Source organism: Amblyomma maculatum, chromosome 7, assembly GCF_055883805.1.
Source record: "Amblyomma maculatum isolate TAMU_Amacu chromosome 7, ASM5588380v1, whole genome shotgun sequence".
In the NCBI taxonomy this organism is placed as follows: Eukaryota; Metazoa; Arthropoda; class Arachnida; order Ixodida; family Ixodidae; genus Amblyomma; species Amblyomma maculatum.
The window spans coordinates 89911220-89931414 of NC_139350.1; the positions used below are offsets into that span (position 1 = coordinate 89911220).

Genomic DNA, 20195 nt, shown 5'->3' on the forward strand with positions numbered 1-20195 from the left:
CATTATACTACATAACGCTCGAAATGATGATGAGGCTGCATGCGGCAAATAAAGTTCTTTAGCAATTTGTGCTGTTGGCGACCCTGTACTTTTATAACAAGGGTAAGTTCTGAAAGTAATGTTTCGATTATATTTACAATAGCTGGCCTGAGGATCCCGATTTACACCTATTTAAATTTGCTTCTAGCGCTCCAAAACATTTGCTCAAAAATTTTTCCCGCATAATTATCGCACCCCCCAACTTGGCACCATTTTTCCGCGAAAAAAGTGCAAGCATTATGCGAGTAAATACGGTAGTCTTTAGTATTTATAAGAGAGGCACTCATAAATACTTTCCAACCATCCTCCCCTTATCATCCTTTTTATTATATAGTTATTTTGCAATCATCACATTTCGTTATGTTTTCGAATTTCATTTACATCTTGTAGGAGTACTGCATGTACACAAATGCAGTGCGACTATGAATACAATGAGAGTTTTATTCCACATGAAAGCTTTGCTTGAACATGGTGTCGTTAAAGAGACAATGGTCAAGAAACGCACAACACAGTTAAGTACGGCAAATCCACCCATGCAGTGCTGCAGCGTCTTCGCTTCTTGTCTCTGCTACCTCGTGTCTTGTGCTGCCACAGACGTTCACCTTTTTCTTGCCTTTCTCAGCAGCGCATTATAATGAGCAACCCTCATCAGTCCTGCGGAATTTCTTGACTGGTGGGATTTGCTCGTCATTGCATTATCAAAATGCCGGCGATGATTGTTAAAAGAAAAATAACGATGACACTTCTTCATAGCTCCAGCTCAGCTGAAGCAGAAAAGAAAAAAAAAAAGGGAATCAGCGCAAATGCGTCGTGTTTACTCATACACTGTGGACGCTGCCACTGCAAGATGTACAGAACAGCCCAGCCATGAGGCTGAAATTCACTATTGACTATATTGACTATTTTACAAGCGACCAGCTACAAAAACTTCAAAGAAGTGTAAAAGTGCAAGCGCTATGTATATCCGTGGCTGCCTCGCTTGGCAGTCCTGAGCCGTCATTTTGCTGCGGTACCTATGGATGGCACTACAGTGCTCTCACAATAGTGGCATTTGATTTAACCTCTATTTGGGTATGCAGGAATTTCTGATACCTAGTTGAATAGTAAGTTACTTCAAAGTGATCTGGACTGAGTATTTGGTATTTGTTATTTCGAATAATTCAGCACAAGTGAATAGCATCCGCAAAGCACTTGCTCGGGTGCCATCAGTGTCGTGTCACGCACAGGACATTAGCAGTAGCAAGACGTGTCAGTGCCAGTCATGAAACTGGAAGCACGTCTCTGCGTCCGTTTATCTATATAGTTGCCTAATAATGCTTAAAGGAAAGCTGACAGCACTGCACTGCTTCATTTACCATGGTGAGGCACAGGAATGCCTGGAAGATGAGGTTTCGTGTTTGGCTTGACTGTTGTTGGCCATGAAACTTGGATTCAGCTGTAACGATACCACTCTTCTTGAAGCAAAGCTTCAACAAATGCTATGAAAGTACCTATACCAGGCTAACATTTGTGTTAAAGTTCTTGAAGGGGAAAATGCACTAATTAACCTGCATGCAAAGGAGAGCATAGTGGCACAGCTTTTGATTCTGAGGCAGAATCAACATTTTGGGCCCAGGGCTATCCAAGCCAAATACAAAACCTAGTCTTCGCGGCATTCCCTCACTAGATGAAATGCTACATAAGAAACTTGCATAGACGGTGTGAACTTTTTCACAACGTTGTGAAAAAGTTCCTATCTGTTTACAGCTATGCAGCTGCAATGCAGTGTGGCTAGTGAGAAGTTGTTGAGGGGCAGGTAACATCGGGGCTTGAGGGTGCGGTCACAGCTTAGGCTTTAGTGTCATCTGCACTGGCACAAGAAAAAAAGTACTTAGCCATACATTCCAAGGAGACCCTTTTTTGTGACAACAGCACTTAAAAGGAACATCCTGATCTTAATTTTACACCTTACCACATTTTTGTCCTGCTCCTCATTAAAATTTCAATACGCCAAATGGGGCAGGGTGATGCACAGCTCACACATTTATTTACTCTCACTCTGTCTGTGCCCAGTCAGTGGAAAGGATAAATAGAAGGTCCCACGGCAGTGGTTCAGTGGTTAGGGCACTTGACTACTCTGCCTGGGTTCAGTCCTAGCCTCAGTGGCCATATTTCGATGGAGCCCTAATTTTTGTGTATCGTGGCCCACAAATGGGCCACTCTCAAAGTTTTTTTGAGTGTACCGTGACTTACCAGCGAGCCAGAGGCAAAGCCAACTTCCTGTCGGTTAGCCATATCAAATAGCCATAACAACCTGCCATGTGTGCAAGGCTCCTTAAACTGATATATCGCATGGCTTCATTGTGCAGTCCTCATGCCACTCACCATTGAAACACAACTGACCTACCAGTGACCAATGTCGCAATGAACGTGTTAAAGAATGCCATGGGCTCAACTATTTGGAGCCCTTCACTGTGGTGTCCATCGTAGCCTGAGTCGCTTTGGGACGGCAAACCTTATAAATCATAAACTGATAATTGGAGGGTTCAGCAATTGGATGTCTGACTACCTTGATTGTGATTTGCAGTGCCTAGACTGCATCAGCGGCGATGGCGCGCTCTCATTGCGCCGCTCGGTCTTCCCAGCTGCCAACAGATGGCGTGCGGTAGTGTTCAACATGTGGCTGTGGCTGGTCATGCTCCCCCTTGGAGGTGGGGTGAATCCTTTGTTGTCGCCCCCCTGTGTTGCCATAGAGATGGCAGGAATGCTAGACAAGGAGAATTAAGATGCGTTTCCCATGCGCCCGGCGTGGCATAGTTGATTAGCACCCTTTACTGATGATCAGAGGGGTAGGAGTTCGATTCCCAGTGGAGGACAATTTTTTTCCTAAGGGTTAAATTCTGCTCTGACTTGTTGCGTAGCTTTTGTTGGATTGGCTTTGGATCTGTCTTGCTTGAAACACCTCTGCGGACACCTCTCATAAGCCAAAAAATTATGGTATTTCGCCTTAAAGAGAGAAACATCTCTAGTACACAAGCAACACGGCCCCAGCATTTGTGGTCTCCCTCTGTGTTTTTACTTTGGTTGATTGTTCTTTTATGCTCAGGAGAAATACTTTAATGGAAGATATTTCTGCTTCGTGTATTTCAAATTTAAGAACCTTGTGTGATCTTAATGTTTTTTTTTTTTTTTATGTTTAACTTTTCACCAACCATTGAGCATCTCTTGTTGTGTGCTGTCGATAGCAGGGTGTGGTATGCTCATCAAGTCCTTTAATGCAGTTTCCTTTTGACCTCCGCTCTCTCCTTCTCCTTGGACCAGGTATATCTGGCGAGAAGGTGGAAATAACGCCACTGCACCAGAAACCCAAGAACCGACTGTGGACCTGGCAGCCCAAAGCAGTGACTCACAACATGAATGAGATTGCCGCATGCGAGTTTGTCCACCGAAAGCACAGTTGAGTCACACCTCTTTTTCCTGTCTGTCATCTTGAGGCTGGTCTTCACAGTGCGCAACAAAAAGCCTGAATCATGCAATGTCACATCATTGCTTTTAAATGCGCCGTCTTGGTTAACGTTTCTTTGGCTAACCAAGCGTACAGTACATCATCTGCTGTATTGTGTATCCATTAAACAAATTATAATCATCATTTATTGATCCCTCAAAGGGCCACTGTCCACCCTCCGGTTGAAAATATTTTCTTCCCTCGTGACTGTGAGGCTTCGCTCCCAGAACGCAAGGCCGAAAAAGTTTTTTTGAAGAGAGTAACTAATAACGCAGTTACAGCCACTGCAATTACCCGATTCTGTCGTGTTTCTTACCTTCCATTCCCTCGCAAAGGTTTTTCACTCTCCTGCTCGGTCGTCTAGCCTTCGCAAGTCGAATTCCCCTTCCTCCTCCGCGTTTGGTGGGAGGTGGGGTGTGGCACTGCGTGCGCGAGAATGAAATGGCGAGGGAGCGCGCGCCGCTGCATTCAATGCATTCAGTCCGTCAGTGGCGAGGGAAACGCACGCAGCAGCAAGTAGTGGACACAGTTTGTGGTGTACGCCAATCCTTTACCCGTCAGTCAGCGAGACAGACCAATAGACATCGTTTTCTAGTCCGACGTCAGCCTTGCAGCTCGATGGGCCAGCGTAGCGTAGGGGTAAGCTGGTTTCCCGAAGGGTAGGCGGTGAGAGGTTTGATTTGTATTGTTGCTGCTTTGCGGTGCGCGTATCGCTGTAGCATTTTGCACAGACTATCTCCGGTACCTGATCGAAGCATTGGGCTCCTTTGCGTAAAATGTCATACCCTGGACAGTGGCCCTTTAAAGGTCCCATAGGGGCATTACATAGGGGAGGGGGGAGACCGACAGCCACTCTCTGCTAGATCCATGTCTCTTATAATAGCGCTCGACTGTACTGACTTGTATTGACTTCCACAGCCTTGCATCTGTGGAAGCAATTTGTCAATTATTCCATGGTAGGTAAATTGGAGACATGTAGCAGACGTGTGGAGCATGCATATTTAATTGGGTTCACATTGGGATGTTGGGAAATAAGCAAGCAAGTAACGCAGTGCACAAGACCATTTATTACACACTGAAAGCAATGGCCACCTTTCTGTCCAGGATGAAATTGTGCGGGTTAAAAAGTGGTGAAAATTGGGTACATCGGATTTGAGCAAAAAAAAAGGAGGGGGGGGGGGGGAGCAAAGGGCAGCGTTCGCGTTGCAAAATTGGCCTTTGCCGGATGCACTGCAGCGTGCCAGAGCCGGCACTTCTGTCTTATATTACTGCATGGATTCTACAATAACTACATGTGCAAAAGCCAATTTTATGGAGAAATTTAACCATACCTGTTTGGCATGGATTTCTTCACACAGCGGACCAGCACACCTGCAACAAGTGGAGAGCTTTTCCTTCACTTTTCAAGTGCTGGTTGCCATTTGGTAAATCAGAACACTGCCATTGTTGCAGCCAAGGTCATTCGGAATGCATCCCTCGAAACTTTCAGTGGTGATCCATTCATCTAATCTAATGAAACGTTCTTGGCCGTATTAACATGTTGATAGGGCCCAAAGACTGCTTTACTATTTTTTTATGCTTACGCCATGTTTTAAGCTCACCTTTTAGATGCTAGATTGTGCTTACCCTTAACTACAGTTACCTCTGCCGACATGTAGACAAATTGAAGTTGGCCTGTGTCGATGGGGCACCACATCCTAATCACAGAGAGGCCGCTCTCATCTAGAACAGACTTTCTGAAAGCTAGGAAACAAACAGACAAACAAACAAAAAAAACATGGATGTCATCATCGCCAACCGGTTTCGTAGGCATAAATATATATATGTGTGTTTACCGATTTTTGGGCGTGCACTTCCAAGGCTGCGCTACACCGCTATTTACCATCCATTCCTTTTCGGTAAGAACTTCACAAGTTTAATCAACCGGCTGCAGAAATTCCAAAGTCTATTTTCTCGGCTGTAAATTAGTCTCTAGCTCCGGAAGGTTGTCGACACACCCAGAAAGAACCAGATGATACTCTTTTACTGAAAACAATGATTGCCCGGAATGGTCCTCAGTGCCACCGGAAGCTCATGTGTTACTGCTGTGATTTCTTCTCCCGCAAAATGGAACATTGACAGGCATGGCTTCGCAAAGCAAGCATTCTTGTATGCTGTGCTCAATGGAGTGGCCTTCTCGCACACTCACAAGGCTACATTTGGAAGCATGGCCTATTCTCAATGGCTGCTCTTTACTGCAACCATAGTTCATATTTTCTGCATTTTGAAACCTTACATCTAAAAGAGTCTGTCTTTTACTGACTACTCATTCTTACTTGCTCATTCAGCTCACCTGCATTATCAGTAAAGCAGTGTCATAAAGACAATAAGTAACTAATACCCGTGTCACACGGTCATTTTCAAAGGCGATTGAATTGATAGCCTTCGAGATTTTCAATCGCGATTGTACTCAAAGGAGTTGTGCCGCTGCTACATGGCAAAACTCGAAGGCTGTTTAAATAGTTCTGGTGTTTGGCAGAAAACTTTTGTGCCGCTACTTTTGTTGCTTTCGGTTTTGCTTAAAGAACTGAAATCTTTCTCTAAATGCAAAATAAAATATAACTGTTAGCTTCTTTTTTTTTTTTTTTAGTAACTGCAGGTTTCTAGTTGTTATAAAAGGACAGCTTTGTTTTTTGTTTGTTTGTTTGTTTTTTTGGTTGGTTCTTGAAACAAGTTTATGTTCATACGGCTGTGCTTTTCATTGTGTTTGCCTTTCTCGGCAGCGCAGGTTACAGCGGTAGAGAGTACAAGAGTAATGCACCTTAAAAAAGAGCAATGCTATTTTTAAATTACATACACTAATATTTTACCACTTAAATTAGAGATATGAAATAATAACGCTTTAAGTTTTTGTATCAAACACGCTGTGCACGAGAGTACGCATGGCACTCCTCGGGTCAACGCTTGGCAACCTTGCGCGACATTCGAAGGGCTTCGAGATCTCAATATAGTTTTGAGCTGATCTGTTGACTCGATAGACTGTCGACTCAATGGCCATTGAAGACGCCTGTGTGGCAGCATTCGAAAGCCTTCGAAATGCCTGTGTGACAGCGGTATAAGCCTTTAGAAATGTAGAAGGTGCCCGGAAATGTAGCAGTAGAGTGTTGTTGCTTGTCACCCACGCATTGTTGTTCCTCGTCTGAACTAGACTGAAGCAAAATTATGTAGCGGCTATTGTGCATATCAGTCGCTTAACAGATTTTGCAAATTTCAAGGTATCTAACATTATTCATACTGCGACACCGCATTTCTCGAGTCTGCAGCAGTGGCAAGGACACTTTGCTAAACCCAAGGTTGTGGGGTCAAATTTGGTCTTGGCAGCCTAATTTAAACAAGGACAAAATGCAAAAACACTCGTTTGCTGCTGCTGCATGCTTTAAGCACACATAAAAGAGTTCCTTGTTATCTAAATTAATCTCTAGCCATCCACTGCGTCACCTCTCGTTGCCCACATGCTGCTTTGGGATATGAAACTTCACACACTGTACCACCTGTGCTTATAGGCTTTACTCTTCAAGCTCACTTGATCATTGTTCACCCACAAAGGTTCAGAGTGAGCTTTCCAGCACTTTCTGCAGCAGCCACACAAAAACAAAAAAAAGAAAAGAAAGCTACATGCACTGAATAACCATTGCAAAGTCCTAATTGTAGAATTTGAGATAGAAATCAACTCTTTGTATTGTTATGACCTTTCTTTCCTCTCCTCACTTGTCAGTCTGGCAAGGAGCGTTCAAGTATGAGTAGGGTTTCGCATTCACTCACTTCACTTTAATACCTTAAAGACCCTCATTAGAGTTTATTACATTAGGGGTGGGGCACACAGAAATGAAAAGCAGAATTGGTAACAGATAAGTGGAAGCAAGGTATACAAATATTTTCACTGAGCAAGTACACGTGTGATTCTGGCATGAAACAAAGATGGGCATGTGATTGCAGCAAGGTCTCGAGGAAGGTCGTTCCAGTCGTAGGCAGTCCAAGGGAAGAGTGATGAAGGAAATGTAGGGCTGTGGGATCGAGGTCGTGACGCTTCTGATGGCCGGTGCGGAGGGAGGTACAGGATGGAGGTGCGCAGATGTAAGGTTCCTGTCATATCTCGGAGCAAAGAAACTAGTGAAGCAAATATAAACTAGCAATGTAGAGATGATGAACAAGGGTGGGTAGGTTGGACTGTGATATGATGATATCAAGGATGATATGCTGATATCAAAAGAATAGGATGAATGAATGAATGAGTCTAGTTGCTCGGTTTTGAGCTACTTCAATTGAATTACAGAGATATGCTTGTTTCGGAGACCAGATGGTAGATTCATATTCTAATTTTGATCGAACTAGTCGTTTGTGTGCAAGGAGCTTGACATGCTGAGGTGCAGAGCATAGGTGACGCTTTGAAAATCCTAGTGTTCTGTTAGTCGATGATAGAATGTTTGAAATGTGCGTACTCCACGTAAGATCATGACAAAGATGAACACCAAGGTATTTGTATGATTGGACAAGGTCGAAAGAAACGTTAGATATGCTGTAGTTGAACAGAAGGGGGTAATGGTGATGATTATTTACATTTACTTGCGTTTATTGTCATTAGCCATTCATTGCACCAGTCTTGCACATGAGTTAAATTAATTTGAAGGGATTGTTGGTCGAAAGTGTTAGTGGCTGTTCTGTAAATAACACAGTTGTCGGCAAACATCCGAATATGGCAATCTAAATTCTCAGGTAGGTCGTTAATATAAATTAGAAACAAAACTAGCCCAAGCACGGATCCTTGGGACATGCCTGAGGAGACTGGTAGGAGGTTAGACATTTGGTTATTGACGATGACTGATTAGAAGCAGTGAGTTAAGAGTTCTTTTATCCATGCTAGTATGTCGGGATGTAAGTTTAGGCGAGAAAGTTTCAGAAATAAGTGGCTATCAGGTGCCTTGTCAAATGCATTAGCGAAGTCGAGGAAAATTGTGTCAGTTTGGAGGTTAACGTCAATGTTAGCATGCAAGTCATGAACGAAAAGTGCTAGTTGACTTTCACAGGAGTGTCCTTGTGTATCTGTCGCACTTCTGTTGCGAAAGCAACACTACACCAGCCAGCTCGGCTTGTCGCATATGCTCGTGTGCCGTAGCCACAAATGGCAGGTGCAGCGAAATCATGGCAGCAGCTGCCAACTTGGGTCTTTCGTCTCACACGGGACGGTTATATCAGAATCAGCCTGCCAAGACCCTGGGCGTTGTCATTAAGGCACCTTCATACTGCTTGGCTAAAGCGGGGCTTTATCTGTGGGCTGGTAGCCCATGCTATCGCCTCATACCCTTAAAGGCAGAGCGTAAGTGTCCCCCATATTTAGATGCAATAAACGCCTTTACCACTACCAACTAAAACGCCGGTGAACTTTGATGTGTTAACGGAACGCTGGTTCAACTGAACGAGCTTCAACAGATGGCGCCGCCGTCGACGCCGCTGCCGTCGCTTTGTGAAACTGCGAGACGGGGGCCATAGCAACTGGGTGTTTACATCTCCCCAGGCCTGCATTGAAACTGCGTTGGACGTTCTAGCTACGGGAGTGCCAAATGCCTAGCTGAACTGAAAAGGAGTTGGTTGTCGTAACGGGGGGACTCTAATAAAGACACAAGTCTGCCTTCGTTCAAGCTGCAGAGGAGTGGTTTCTTCTCAAGTTGAACCAGCAGCAACCTCAACCCACTACACATTGGAGAAGCAGTTTAGACTTGGTTTTACACAGAGCCTCAGCAGATACAGAGCACGTCATCAGCAGAGTTGAAACCAAGTCCCACTACTTCACTGATCATCGCAGCATCATCATTCGTATAAAGAATAAAGGCCTAGTCATTACCTGAACAGTTTGTCTTGTCTATAAAATAGAGCTGAGCCAAACACTTAACCACAAGCTACAACCAAAAGCGTAGCCATGCAGCCGTTGCTTTCGCAATTCAACTAGGGTTAAACAGAGCTAAACCACAGCCAACTTTGCTTAGTTGTGTTCGCTGCTTTATTGAACTGGAAGCACAGCCCACACAAAACAGAAATTACCTGTGCTGTCAAAGTTTTCATGATGTTAAATTGACCTCAGATATTTTTTTCACATTAGCAGAAGGAACCAATTTTTGGTAGCTGCTTACTGAACGAATTAACTATGTTCCCGAGAAGATATGATGCATGTTTCCTCCTTGTCGTATTTTTTTTTTCTTTTTGGCGACCCTTACATTGAGTAGTGAAAGCAGTATAGGGAACCCAAGCTCAAGTTTCGCCGCTCGATGGCAGCGCCGTATTCCTGGCATGGTGGCGAAATGTGAAACGATGGGACGTCGCCGGAGCAGACGCTCCGCTAGCTCCCTGTACACGCGCGGCGATCGCGTTGCGCCTGGCGGTTATTTGGCGATACAAAAACGCTTCCGCTGATGCGAAACGGATGTACTAAGTAGCATTGTGTCATGGGCAGCCACAATAGTAGGCGAAGCGCCAAAAGACGAGGCTCATATGTGAAACTTTGCAGATTCCTTTGGAAGCGTTTCCACAAGACCTGTTTTCCACCGCGTGACAGCGTTCTAAGAAGTGTCGCGTTCTTTGTGGAAACGAAAAGAGCTAATTTCCTCCTTCTCCATGAACTCAGAAATGTCGACAGTTGACAAAGACGGCTTGGAGAGGCATCGAAAGAGTACAGTGGTTTAACACCATGCATACAAAGCGAAGGGGGTGGAGGAATATCCAGCTCTTCGCTAACCGCGTGTCTTGCTTTGCCGATTTTCTGTGCTCTCTCCCTGCTTTGCGAGTGCTCTGAAAGCAACCAAATCAACAGATATCCAGCGAGCGACGTCCACAATCGACAATGTTGTGTGAATGTACCCTAAGACCAAGAAAATATCTAGGAACGAGACCTTTTTTTTTCTTAAAAAAAGGGGGGGGGGGACATGCCTTGCTGAGCTGAGACTCTTTTACAGATTTCCGCAAATTAGCCAATAAATGAACCAACATTATTATTATTCATAACGAAAATATGTCGGAAGTGCAAAACAAAAGCGATCCTAGTTATGGCTCGATTGACAATACTCGCGCGGAGCACCCTATTCGCGTCACAGGTTTCGTTAATGCAATCCAAATAGAAATGAAGCACCACCATTTAATAAGAACCGAAATAAAACACGATTGTAGTACAAGCTTGGATTTCCTCTGCCTTCCGAGCCAGCGAGCCGGTTATGTCGCGTGCAGCGCGTGGAGCCCACATATGCTTTTGAGACTGCTAGCGTTCGTGCCTTTGAAGAAACACCTCCTTCGGACTATAACTTATTCTTCTACTGCAAAATTTGCGTTAGTAACGTCGTTATAATAAAAACAAAACCGTATACATATCTCATATGCTACAGGCCAAAACGATGATCAACGAGCGAGCCGCTTTATTTTAGAGTACTAATAATACTTTTGCAGTTTTTAAACATATTATATACAATAATATAATTACATAGGAGACTTACCTCGAAATACACTTCCTACGTTTTCGCTAACGTGGGGAACGCATTCACAATCAGTATTTACTCATCGCCGTCTGTCGTCTGCTGTGCAGTACAAACGTGAATAAAAATTTTCTCGCCTATAATTACGCTTCCTCCATGGAAATATGCGGCAAGTTGTCCAATAATCAAGACGGAATGCAGGCGGCATGTCGCGATGCGCCTGCGGGGGTGCGTCAGGGCGCGTGCTCGTGCGAGAGAAAGCGCGCGGCGCTTGCCGCGAAGGCAGCGAGCCAAGCCGGCGGCGCCCCACTGTGTATTTTTCTGCCACAGATGGCGCTGCCTATCAGGAGCCGCAGCGCCGCCCAGCGATGCTTTGGGAGCCTATTGCGAATGATTAGTAACTGAGCCATCTTCTATCCATTTTCTCCAGGTATGGGTTCTCCAGACAGGTGTGTGGTGAAGGTGGTGTACCTGTCCGGAGGGGAGTTCAAGAACCATGTGTTTGAAACAGACCCCGGCACGGCATCTGTGATACGCAGCAAACTTGGCTACATCCTGGTCATGCGCACCAGTCCAGCACGCACCCAGTACCTGGCACTAAAGGAGCGAAAATTGCTCCGCAAGCAAGCCTCCTTTCTGCTCCCAAGCTAAGCCTTCCCCCCGCCTTATGTTACCCTGTGCCGGGCGACAGTGATCGAGGCGTGCAGACGGAGCAGCCGCAGTGCCGTGTGCCAAATGGTGCTGCTGTCATTTTGGCATGGCATGGGTGGCTCATCGGTTGGGTGGCAGCATCGATGCATTCTCATCACCTGGCATCTTCTTGCAGACCATCCTATTTCACGTCATGTAGAAGAAAGCACCATGGACGGAGCCATAACCTGCTGCAAGTACAGGCGTCGTCTGCTTTCGTCATGTACCTCGCTTCATTCACCGTCTGCAAGCCAGGCCACCCAGGGCATGCTGCAGACGCATCTCATGCAACAAGGAGTGTTCCATGCAGGTGGAACAAGTTTGGTATGCTTGTGACTGTGTGTGTGGGCGAGATTTGGACAGATTGGAGAACCCCCTTGGGAGTGCTCACCACCCTGTCTTCCATCCCATCTTTCCTTTATCTTGTGAAGTGAAGCTTTGTTGCGACGGAGAGTGGTGCATTGCACTGGATTTATCTGTCTGTGGTGCTGTCATTGGCTGCACGGTTTGTAACATGCTTCTCTTCGGCCTCCGTTTGGCGCCCAGGTGGAGCTGCTGAAATGGGGTCCTGTGCGGCACAGTCACCACTTTGTCCCCCATGTTCCTTCTCTCTTCTCCTGGCCACATCGCAGTGGAGGGGAAGGGAGGCACCGTTTTGTTTTTGCATATTGTGCCACTGCATGGTACAAGGCCACAATCAGTGGAAAAGAGGAGCAAGACCCAAAGAAAGGAAGCTTTTGCACTTATCGCTTGTTTTTTTTTGCAGAGTCATGTCATAGGAACAAGAAATAAAACAACAGGCAAGGAAAGGAGTAGGGAAAAAGAAATGTATAATTTCCCTTTTTTTTTTTTTTTCCCACATTTGCAGTCATGTTGCTGCATTCCTGTTTACTCAAAAAATTTCATCAGCTACACAAGGTAGAGAAAAAGTGATCTGTGTTTGTTTGATATTTGCATGACAGACCACATCATTGTCTGCTTGATTTGGGCACTGGTGTTATGCCTAGCAATATTTCATGTTTCTCATGAGTGCACTTCCTTACTCATCTCCTCTCCTGTGTTGTTCTTTCGGAGGAAAGATGAGACGAAGCTGCTGACCAGTGCCACCTGCTGCGTAGAAAAGCACTCGCAGTTGTATCTTCTGCTGCCCAGGTTGTTTCACGAGTGAGGTTTCGTTACATCCGGCTCTTTTATCCTTTCCTTTGCTTCTCATCGTGCGATCACAATGCCAGAGCAAAAGAAAGCGCAAGCATCGGCAGTAGATACTGTAGCCCTCCTCCTACTGAATGAACTTGCTGAGCAATGAGGCGTCTTGACCACAAGCAGTGCAGCTTGATGGATGCACCGGCTTTTCTTCCTTTTCTGTCTCGTCTTTTTTTTTCATGAGAGTGCAAAGCTTTGTTAGAAAACTGCGCAAAAGAAATGGCAGTAGCCTGTATGGTATCTGCTGTGCAGATTACACCCTGTTCCTACCTATAGTTTCTCTGCCATTTGTAGGCGTGGCAAACAAAATGCTGCCAATTTGTGCAAGAAATTCAGAGTAGCGTTCATAGTGGGCACCTGCAGCCTGGTAGTTGCTGAGGTAATCCTTGATCTATGCTGGTCCTGTCACAAAAGGGTTTGCACAAACCACCGCAGAAAATTCGTGTGCACTAGGGTGCCTTGGATGTACTTTTATTGACTTCACTGGTGCAGTTTGGTTAAATTTGCAAGTGGTGCTCTTTCTTCTGCCATATATTTGTTTTATTTTTGCTTCAACCTTAAAGAGACCCTGAAAATATATTCCCGATTATAGTCTACTGTAGCGAATCTGTAGCGGTGGTCTTCAAGAGCATGTGAGTCAAATTTGAAAGATCTTCATGGTCCTGGTAATTTCAAATGATGTTTGAAAATTGCTCTTTATGACCGCTCTCAACCGATTAGGATGACACCTAAGTGGCAGGGGCAGAATGGGTGCAGTTGTGACCTCTTTATTTTTTTTATTTCCTCTCTGCGTGTGTGGAGCTGAGAGAGAAGAGGGTGAGTACCATTTTTGATTACTGATATGTTTGGTGTTAGCGAAACTAGTTTAACAAAATTTGTGGACACAGCTGATACCGATCATTCGTGCAAGCTTTGTAGTCTTGCTTATCTTCTCATGGTCCTCTTCAAGAATGTGCCCAGACTGAGACATAGGCTTGTGTGTGGTCTGGTCATATGCTGGTCAGTGTGTTAGCATTAATCCTGGCTTTGCATACCCATAAAAACAAATGTGTTGCTTGCTGTAGCTTAAGCTGGTCTGGTGCTCAAGAAAACTGAAACAATTGCCTGTCACAAAGTCGTGTTTTGCTTCCAAATGCATATCTTACTTGGCAGTAAAAGCAATGATATACTTAGCACGCTGCCTTAGCTTTGAATGCCGGCTGTGTTGTCATTGTATGAATGGCCACTGAAATGGGAAACTCGGGGTGCAGACGATAAAGGCAGTTAAGTTCCTGGTGTGTAGTTTTGCATCATGTCATCACCCTTTGCCAAGCACGAAGCTCGGAAGTTGCTATTAAGCTTAAAGCTATGCTAAATATCAGCCTTGCTCATAAAGCTGAGAATAAATGTTGCCATTTCTTGCACTTTCACTCAAAAATTCATCCTATTTAATGGATTTTGCTGTCTCATTTGGCTTACTGCTGGAGTATAGCAGTCTGTATTCATGATCAGTGATTTCTCTAGAGGAGTTTTTCTAGATTTTATTGCATTTCCATATCTCATCTAGGACAAAGAAAGTTGTATACCTAGTATAAATTCCTTGCTTAAGTGGGTTAAGATGCTATTTCCCAATGCCATCAACAGGTTCATACCACAAACGTGTTGCAATTTGTAAAACTGCTCTAGTCTGGCAACCCTTCTTTTGAGTAGAGAGAAGTTTTAAATCACTGCGTGGATTTGTTTCAAGGTGTTAGTAATTAATGCAGGCTTTCCAGAATGCACCCCTTTTATTAAGCAATTTTGGTGGGTAAAATAAATTTCGAAGGTTGTTCTAATAAACTAAGGTAACATTTTATGCCTAAAAATTTGTTCAAGGCTCACTGGGTACGAATTGTAGGTTTTTTTTTTTTTTTTTTTTTATGTTGCTTGACTGCCATGTTTTATTGACAAAGAGGTATTTGCGCAGAACATTTAGTTTTTATTGGTTTCGATAGATTAACACTGCAAGACTGTAATCACCACCATGTGCTGTTTTCACAAACTGACTGCAGCTGTGTCTTCTTTGGGGGGGAAGGGGGGGGGGGGGGGGGGGGAGCGAGCCTGAATTTTATGGGCAGCCACTTTCTTTGTAAGTTTTAATGAAGTGGTGGGAAGATATATTCAAAGCGAGACTTCAACCAAATTATTCTTAATGCCCCTTAAAACTCTTTCCTTGGCTAATTTTTTATCCGCATAGTGTAAATCATGCTCCCTGTGGTCATGAACAAATTCGAGGCAATTCTTCATTTGGCTGCTCAGCTCTTGCCCTAACATTTTATTACTGCTCAAATACTAACAATATGGCTAAAAATTTAACTTTAGCAGCCTTTCTTTTTAACAGCCTTAAGCTTTTTTTCAAAAGGCTCAAAGGTCTCTGACACAGTTATCCTCCTTATTCCCTTTCTTCTAAGGATATGAGGAGAGCTCTGTGAGCACTCTTTACGAAAATCACTGAATGTACAGGGTCGTCCACTTCTAGCTAGAACACGGTCACTGCTTTTAAAGCAACATTATATCTGACGCAGGCAGATATCGATACAAAGCGATGCAAGCACACAGAGACACGGATGTGCTGCTTCACATGGCCAGCCACTTTAGATTACTGCGTGGCCGGGTCGGATGCAATGTTGCTTTAAAAGCAGTGACCGTGTTCTAGCTAGAAGTGGACTAGGCTGTACATTAAAGGGGCCGATAGTTGACTGTAACGGGTATTGAGATTGTGATGAAGACTAATGGATCCTGCCCTCATATTGATAAAATTGAGCGCTGTAATGGCATGAAAATATTTGTTTTGAATTTGATGTTCAATATTTCATATAGCAAGCCGAAGGAATGCTCTGCCACGAAACCTCGATCTTATTAATGTGATAGACTATTATTGATTGTGGTTGCATGATGTGACCACACTTGTAAAATATTTTCTTTCAAAAGTGTTCTGTTCATCATGCATTGTTATAATTGTTTACAATGTCTTCACTCCAGCTTTTAATGAACAGTGACACTTTCTACGCATTGCCTCTTGAACTCCTTTGACCTATTATTACCGCCATAGCGTCTTGATTACAAAAATTTTGAGATGATGCGAATTCTAAAAATCTCCTTGCCAGAGTGTATTTAATGTGGAGAATCTCATGTGCTCCGAGCACTCTCCAGTTCTCCTACAGATGAGCCATGATCACTTGCTATGCAGTATAATTCACTGTGAACAGCGGCACATGGCACGCACATTATTGACATTCGCACTGTAACACCGTGAGTAGTGAGCTCACTCAGTTAATAAGCTCACTCAGTCATAAACAGGTCTACATGAATGCATTTCCCATGCTTTTGCATGCAGCTTATTTGTTTTGAATGATGCGAATTTTTTCACGGCCCCGTGAGATTTATATTGTCAAGATTCTACTTGTATGACACAACTGTGGTCTAAAATCTTTGGGCAAAGAGGTAGTCACTTTCCACTGAAACTGTCATTGGTGAGACTAGCATTGCTGTGCTGAGATGCCTTTGGGTTCTTCACTTTTGGAAACTAGTATTGCCCACACTGATCGTATATTAATGCATCCCGATGCAGGCAACAAAGTACAGCCACAGACATAAAAAAATCTTATACAGCAATTGCAAGGAATATGTTGCAGGATTGCACACCTTTGATTCTGAGCATTTTATTGTACCAAAAAGAAATTCAGTTTTCAGTCCCTTTAAAAGAAAAAAAAAAAGGTACCAATAGTTTTTGTCATTCCAACAGTGACTGATGTGCTTTTGTCCAATCTTGTTTGTGTCATCACTTCAATTGGCTAAGCTATTTAAACTTTTTCTGTGATCGTCACAACCACATGGCCTCGCGCGGGTAATTCAAACCCTCAAACACACTAATCTTCACGACAAGTTTTTCAAGTTCAAGAGAGAGTGATGAAGTATATGACTGAACATTGTCTCTACATTGACTCGTGCTTTCAAGTGCACAAAAAAAAAAAAAAAACGTAACAGATTGCAACCAACCAGGTTTGAACCCAATCACTCGGGTTCAATAGCGGAGCGTCTTTACAGAGCCACCGCAGTAGGTGCTCTCACTCGTTATAGCTAGGTTTAAGTATCTACCATTTGAAAAAGTGGCTCCCAGACAGAGCCATAAGTATGGTTTAACTCGTGGCCTCCGAGATCGAGCATGCCGCTGCGGTGCAGCTGTTCGTGGAGGCCACAGTTAAACTTCTGCCACTTGATGCGGCTTCCACATGACACCACACCTACAGCTGAAACTGCAGCTTCCCATGCTTTCACACTATAATTGGTTTAACAAGGATAACCCCTGCCAATTTTTCTTTCCAGCAGTCGTAAGGGCAACATGCCAGTTACATAATATGGTTTACATAAAGGGAACAGTTTTGCCTTATCGGCACAATGATCAAGTAAACACGAAAGCAAGTGGACTCTTATCTTTTGTTGCTTACATATAAGCTACAACTGCCAACTCAGTTTAGAAAGCTGTACAGTCCCACGCGATTTTAAGATTATGAGGTTCGTCCCAGTGAGATGGCCAAGAAATTTTTTGCGGGGCCACTTAGTCCACAACGAGCAGTTAGCACTGAAGTGATCCCCTTCATATCGTGTTGCACCTAGTTTATTTTGAATTATTGCTTCCTTTCTCAAATTTCCTCTTCGCACTTGTTTGTCATTTATGGTTTCCTGGAAGGGAACCACTCTTGGTACTAGGTATAGATTCGTTGCTACGGAGCAGCACGCACAGGTGACTATCTGTCAATTATCCATGCTATCCATGCTCCATAGCAATAGGCACTAAGTGTTGTGCGCAGCAAGGAACACCTTGATGACCACCATGGGATGAACACTCATTTTAAGAAACATATGGGCCACCTTGGGATCTACCCAAATAGTTCTCTGCTCATGCTTTGGAACTTGTACGGTGACGCTCACAGTCGAGAACTCCAGATAATAGAGAAAAACAGTCACCACTTCCAGCTACTTTAACATATCAGCGACGTCACAGGAGCCTCGCTATAGGCACAAACTGCTGGAATCATTTGTGAGATGGCCCGCATACTTTTGAGAAAATGTTAGGGAGCATAGACGGATGCTTGCTTTGAAATATAACGGTTATAACTCACTTTGTGAATCTATCATTGGGTTGAATTTCTCATCTTTGACCTTGAAATCAGGGAGTTTTGTGTTTGGCTCACAAGCCTGTCTGTTCTAGAAAAAAAAAAAAATTATGGTTACAAAGCGAAATCTTGTCTGAATCCCTGATCAGTCTGCACCAATAGCTTTTGCAGTGCCATGATAGGAGAGCATTCAGAACTTGTCTTCCAGAATATCAAAGTTCCTGGCTGCCATTGCAGTCTTTTTTGTTGGTTCCTTTTTCTGTCCATGGCACCTGTGGCATCATTTATTTGACCCTGTTACAAGACACCACTTGGACTTTAATGGCACTGGAGAGGTCTATCTTGTTGTTTTAGGAGAAAGATCAAAACGGCATTTTTTTTTTTTTTTTTCGGTGCCTTTTGCATGTTGTGTTGTAGTATTGCACTAACTTGCGAGCCATGTAAATTGTACCCTCTGCTGAAAGGATTACCAGTTGTCTTCAAGCTGTAATTGAATTAAGGTGCAATATTGTTGCAGCATTAAATTATGTGAAAGAAAATAAATGCATTGACCCACGCAGACTATGGAATCGTGTGTAGTTTTCTTCAATTCCATGGTAGGTTGGTGGTTGCTAGCAGTAACAATTCAAAAAAGTATGATTACCCTGCTTCACTGTTTTGGTAGTAGTTTACAGTTTCACGGCTCCACTGTATTGCGAACACTGGTGAGGCTTTTTCTGATTTTTTTTTTCTTGATTACTGTGACAGCCACACGTGTAAATATATAAGGAATTTGCAACCGTGGGGAGATGCACTGATGGTCTTTACAGTTTTGTGCAGTTCTTGGACAGTCAATTACAGTAGTACTGTCGTTATCTACTAGAGGCACAGCATTCATTTCATTTGCTTCCGCAGTTGCCTAACTTTAAGCATCATTTTATTCTTCATTTTAGCCATATGACTGGAGTTCCAAAATTGGGCATGACTCGCGTAAGTCAAAAAACACGCAAAGGCCTTGCACTTCATGGAAATTTCTTTGTATAAAGTAGCTTAATCAGGGGACATGCAGGTACAACAAGGGCTTTTTGTGTCAAGAAATCGCATTCTCGCTTGTTTTGTTATATGGAAGCCGTCCTTTCTTATGTCCAAAGATAGCAATGTGAAATGGAGATTTGAAAATATGAAATATTTCGAGTGACCAAAATATATAAGAATTGAGCTAATTTCACAGTGGTAACAAATTTTAATAATGCCTTCCATCACTGCTGAACTGCAGAGAGGTAGAGAAAGCCCTCTTGTTTCAGGTGTATCCAGTTTAATTCAGACCTCAGAATAATTGGAAACTAGCATTTTTGTGTCTCTGGAATGCCTCTTTGAACCACTTGGTACACATTTTTCTTTATTCTTTTCATGACATTTTCTCACATTCTCTTGCGGGGTGCTGTCCGGGAAATTTCATGCACCGGGAAAAATTAAGGAAATGTCAGGAAAACCATCAAAACTTTCGCCTAGTCAGGGAAAATGGCACGGTATATTGTGCTATGCATTTTCATTTCAAGCTGGCGCACAGCAAGTATGTTATCCATGGTGTGTGTGTGTGTGCGCGTGCGTGCGTGCCGATAAGCTGCCGTGCTGATAAGCACGGCCAATCTCTATATGAGCACGGCCCCCACCGCGGCCGCGCCGCAAGGTAAAGCCACGACAGGAGGTCGTGGGTATGGCGCGACGATGCCTTCACCGATTTCCTTCGACGATGCCTTCAACGGTTTCGATGTTGGCGCTACCTACGCAGACTGCGATACTTGATCGGGGCGGGACGTTCAATTCTTCGTAGAGGACGTTTAGAGGGATGTGTTGCATCGACGTCGTCGTAGCAGGAATGGCTTTGTCTGCCGAGAGCTTGATGAGCTTGGATCGCAGGTCGATGATAGCCCTATGTTCATTTAGGAAGTCCATGCCTAAAATCACGTCGCGGGAGCACTGCTGCAAGACCACAAAGCTGGTGGGGTAAGTACGCCCATTTACGGTTATTCTTGCAGTGCATCGTCCCGATGGAGTAATCAGGTTGCCACTTGCTGTGCGAGTCAGCGGGCCATCCCAAGCGGTGGTAACTTTTCTTAGCTGAGAGGCTAACGGTCCACTAATGACTGAATAGTCAGCTCCGGTGCCTAC

At 44.0% G+C, this 20195-nt stretch overlaps 1 protein-coding gene across 2 annotated transcripts in view; it reads left to right on the forward strand.

Annotated features, from left to right (window-relative positions):
* The window catches only part of Sin1 (SAPK-interacting protein 1), a 100242-nt gene extending 81637 nt beyond the window's left edge, over window positions 1–18605 (forward strand). For both annotated transcript variants that reach the window (XM_084609247.1, XM_084609245.1), the window contains exons 12-13: window positions 3340–3474; window positions 11447–18605. In XM_084609247.1, the coding sequence (XP_084465373.1) occupies window positions 3340–3474; window positions 11447–11667 (356 nt within the window). In that variant the 3' untranslated portion in view covers window positions 11668–18605. The remainder of the gene's footprint in view (window positions 1–3339; window positions 3475–11446) is intronic.
* Window positions 18606–20195: the final 1590 nt, after the last annotated feature.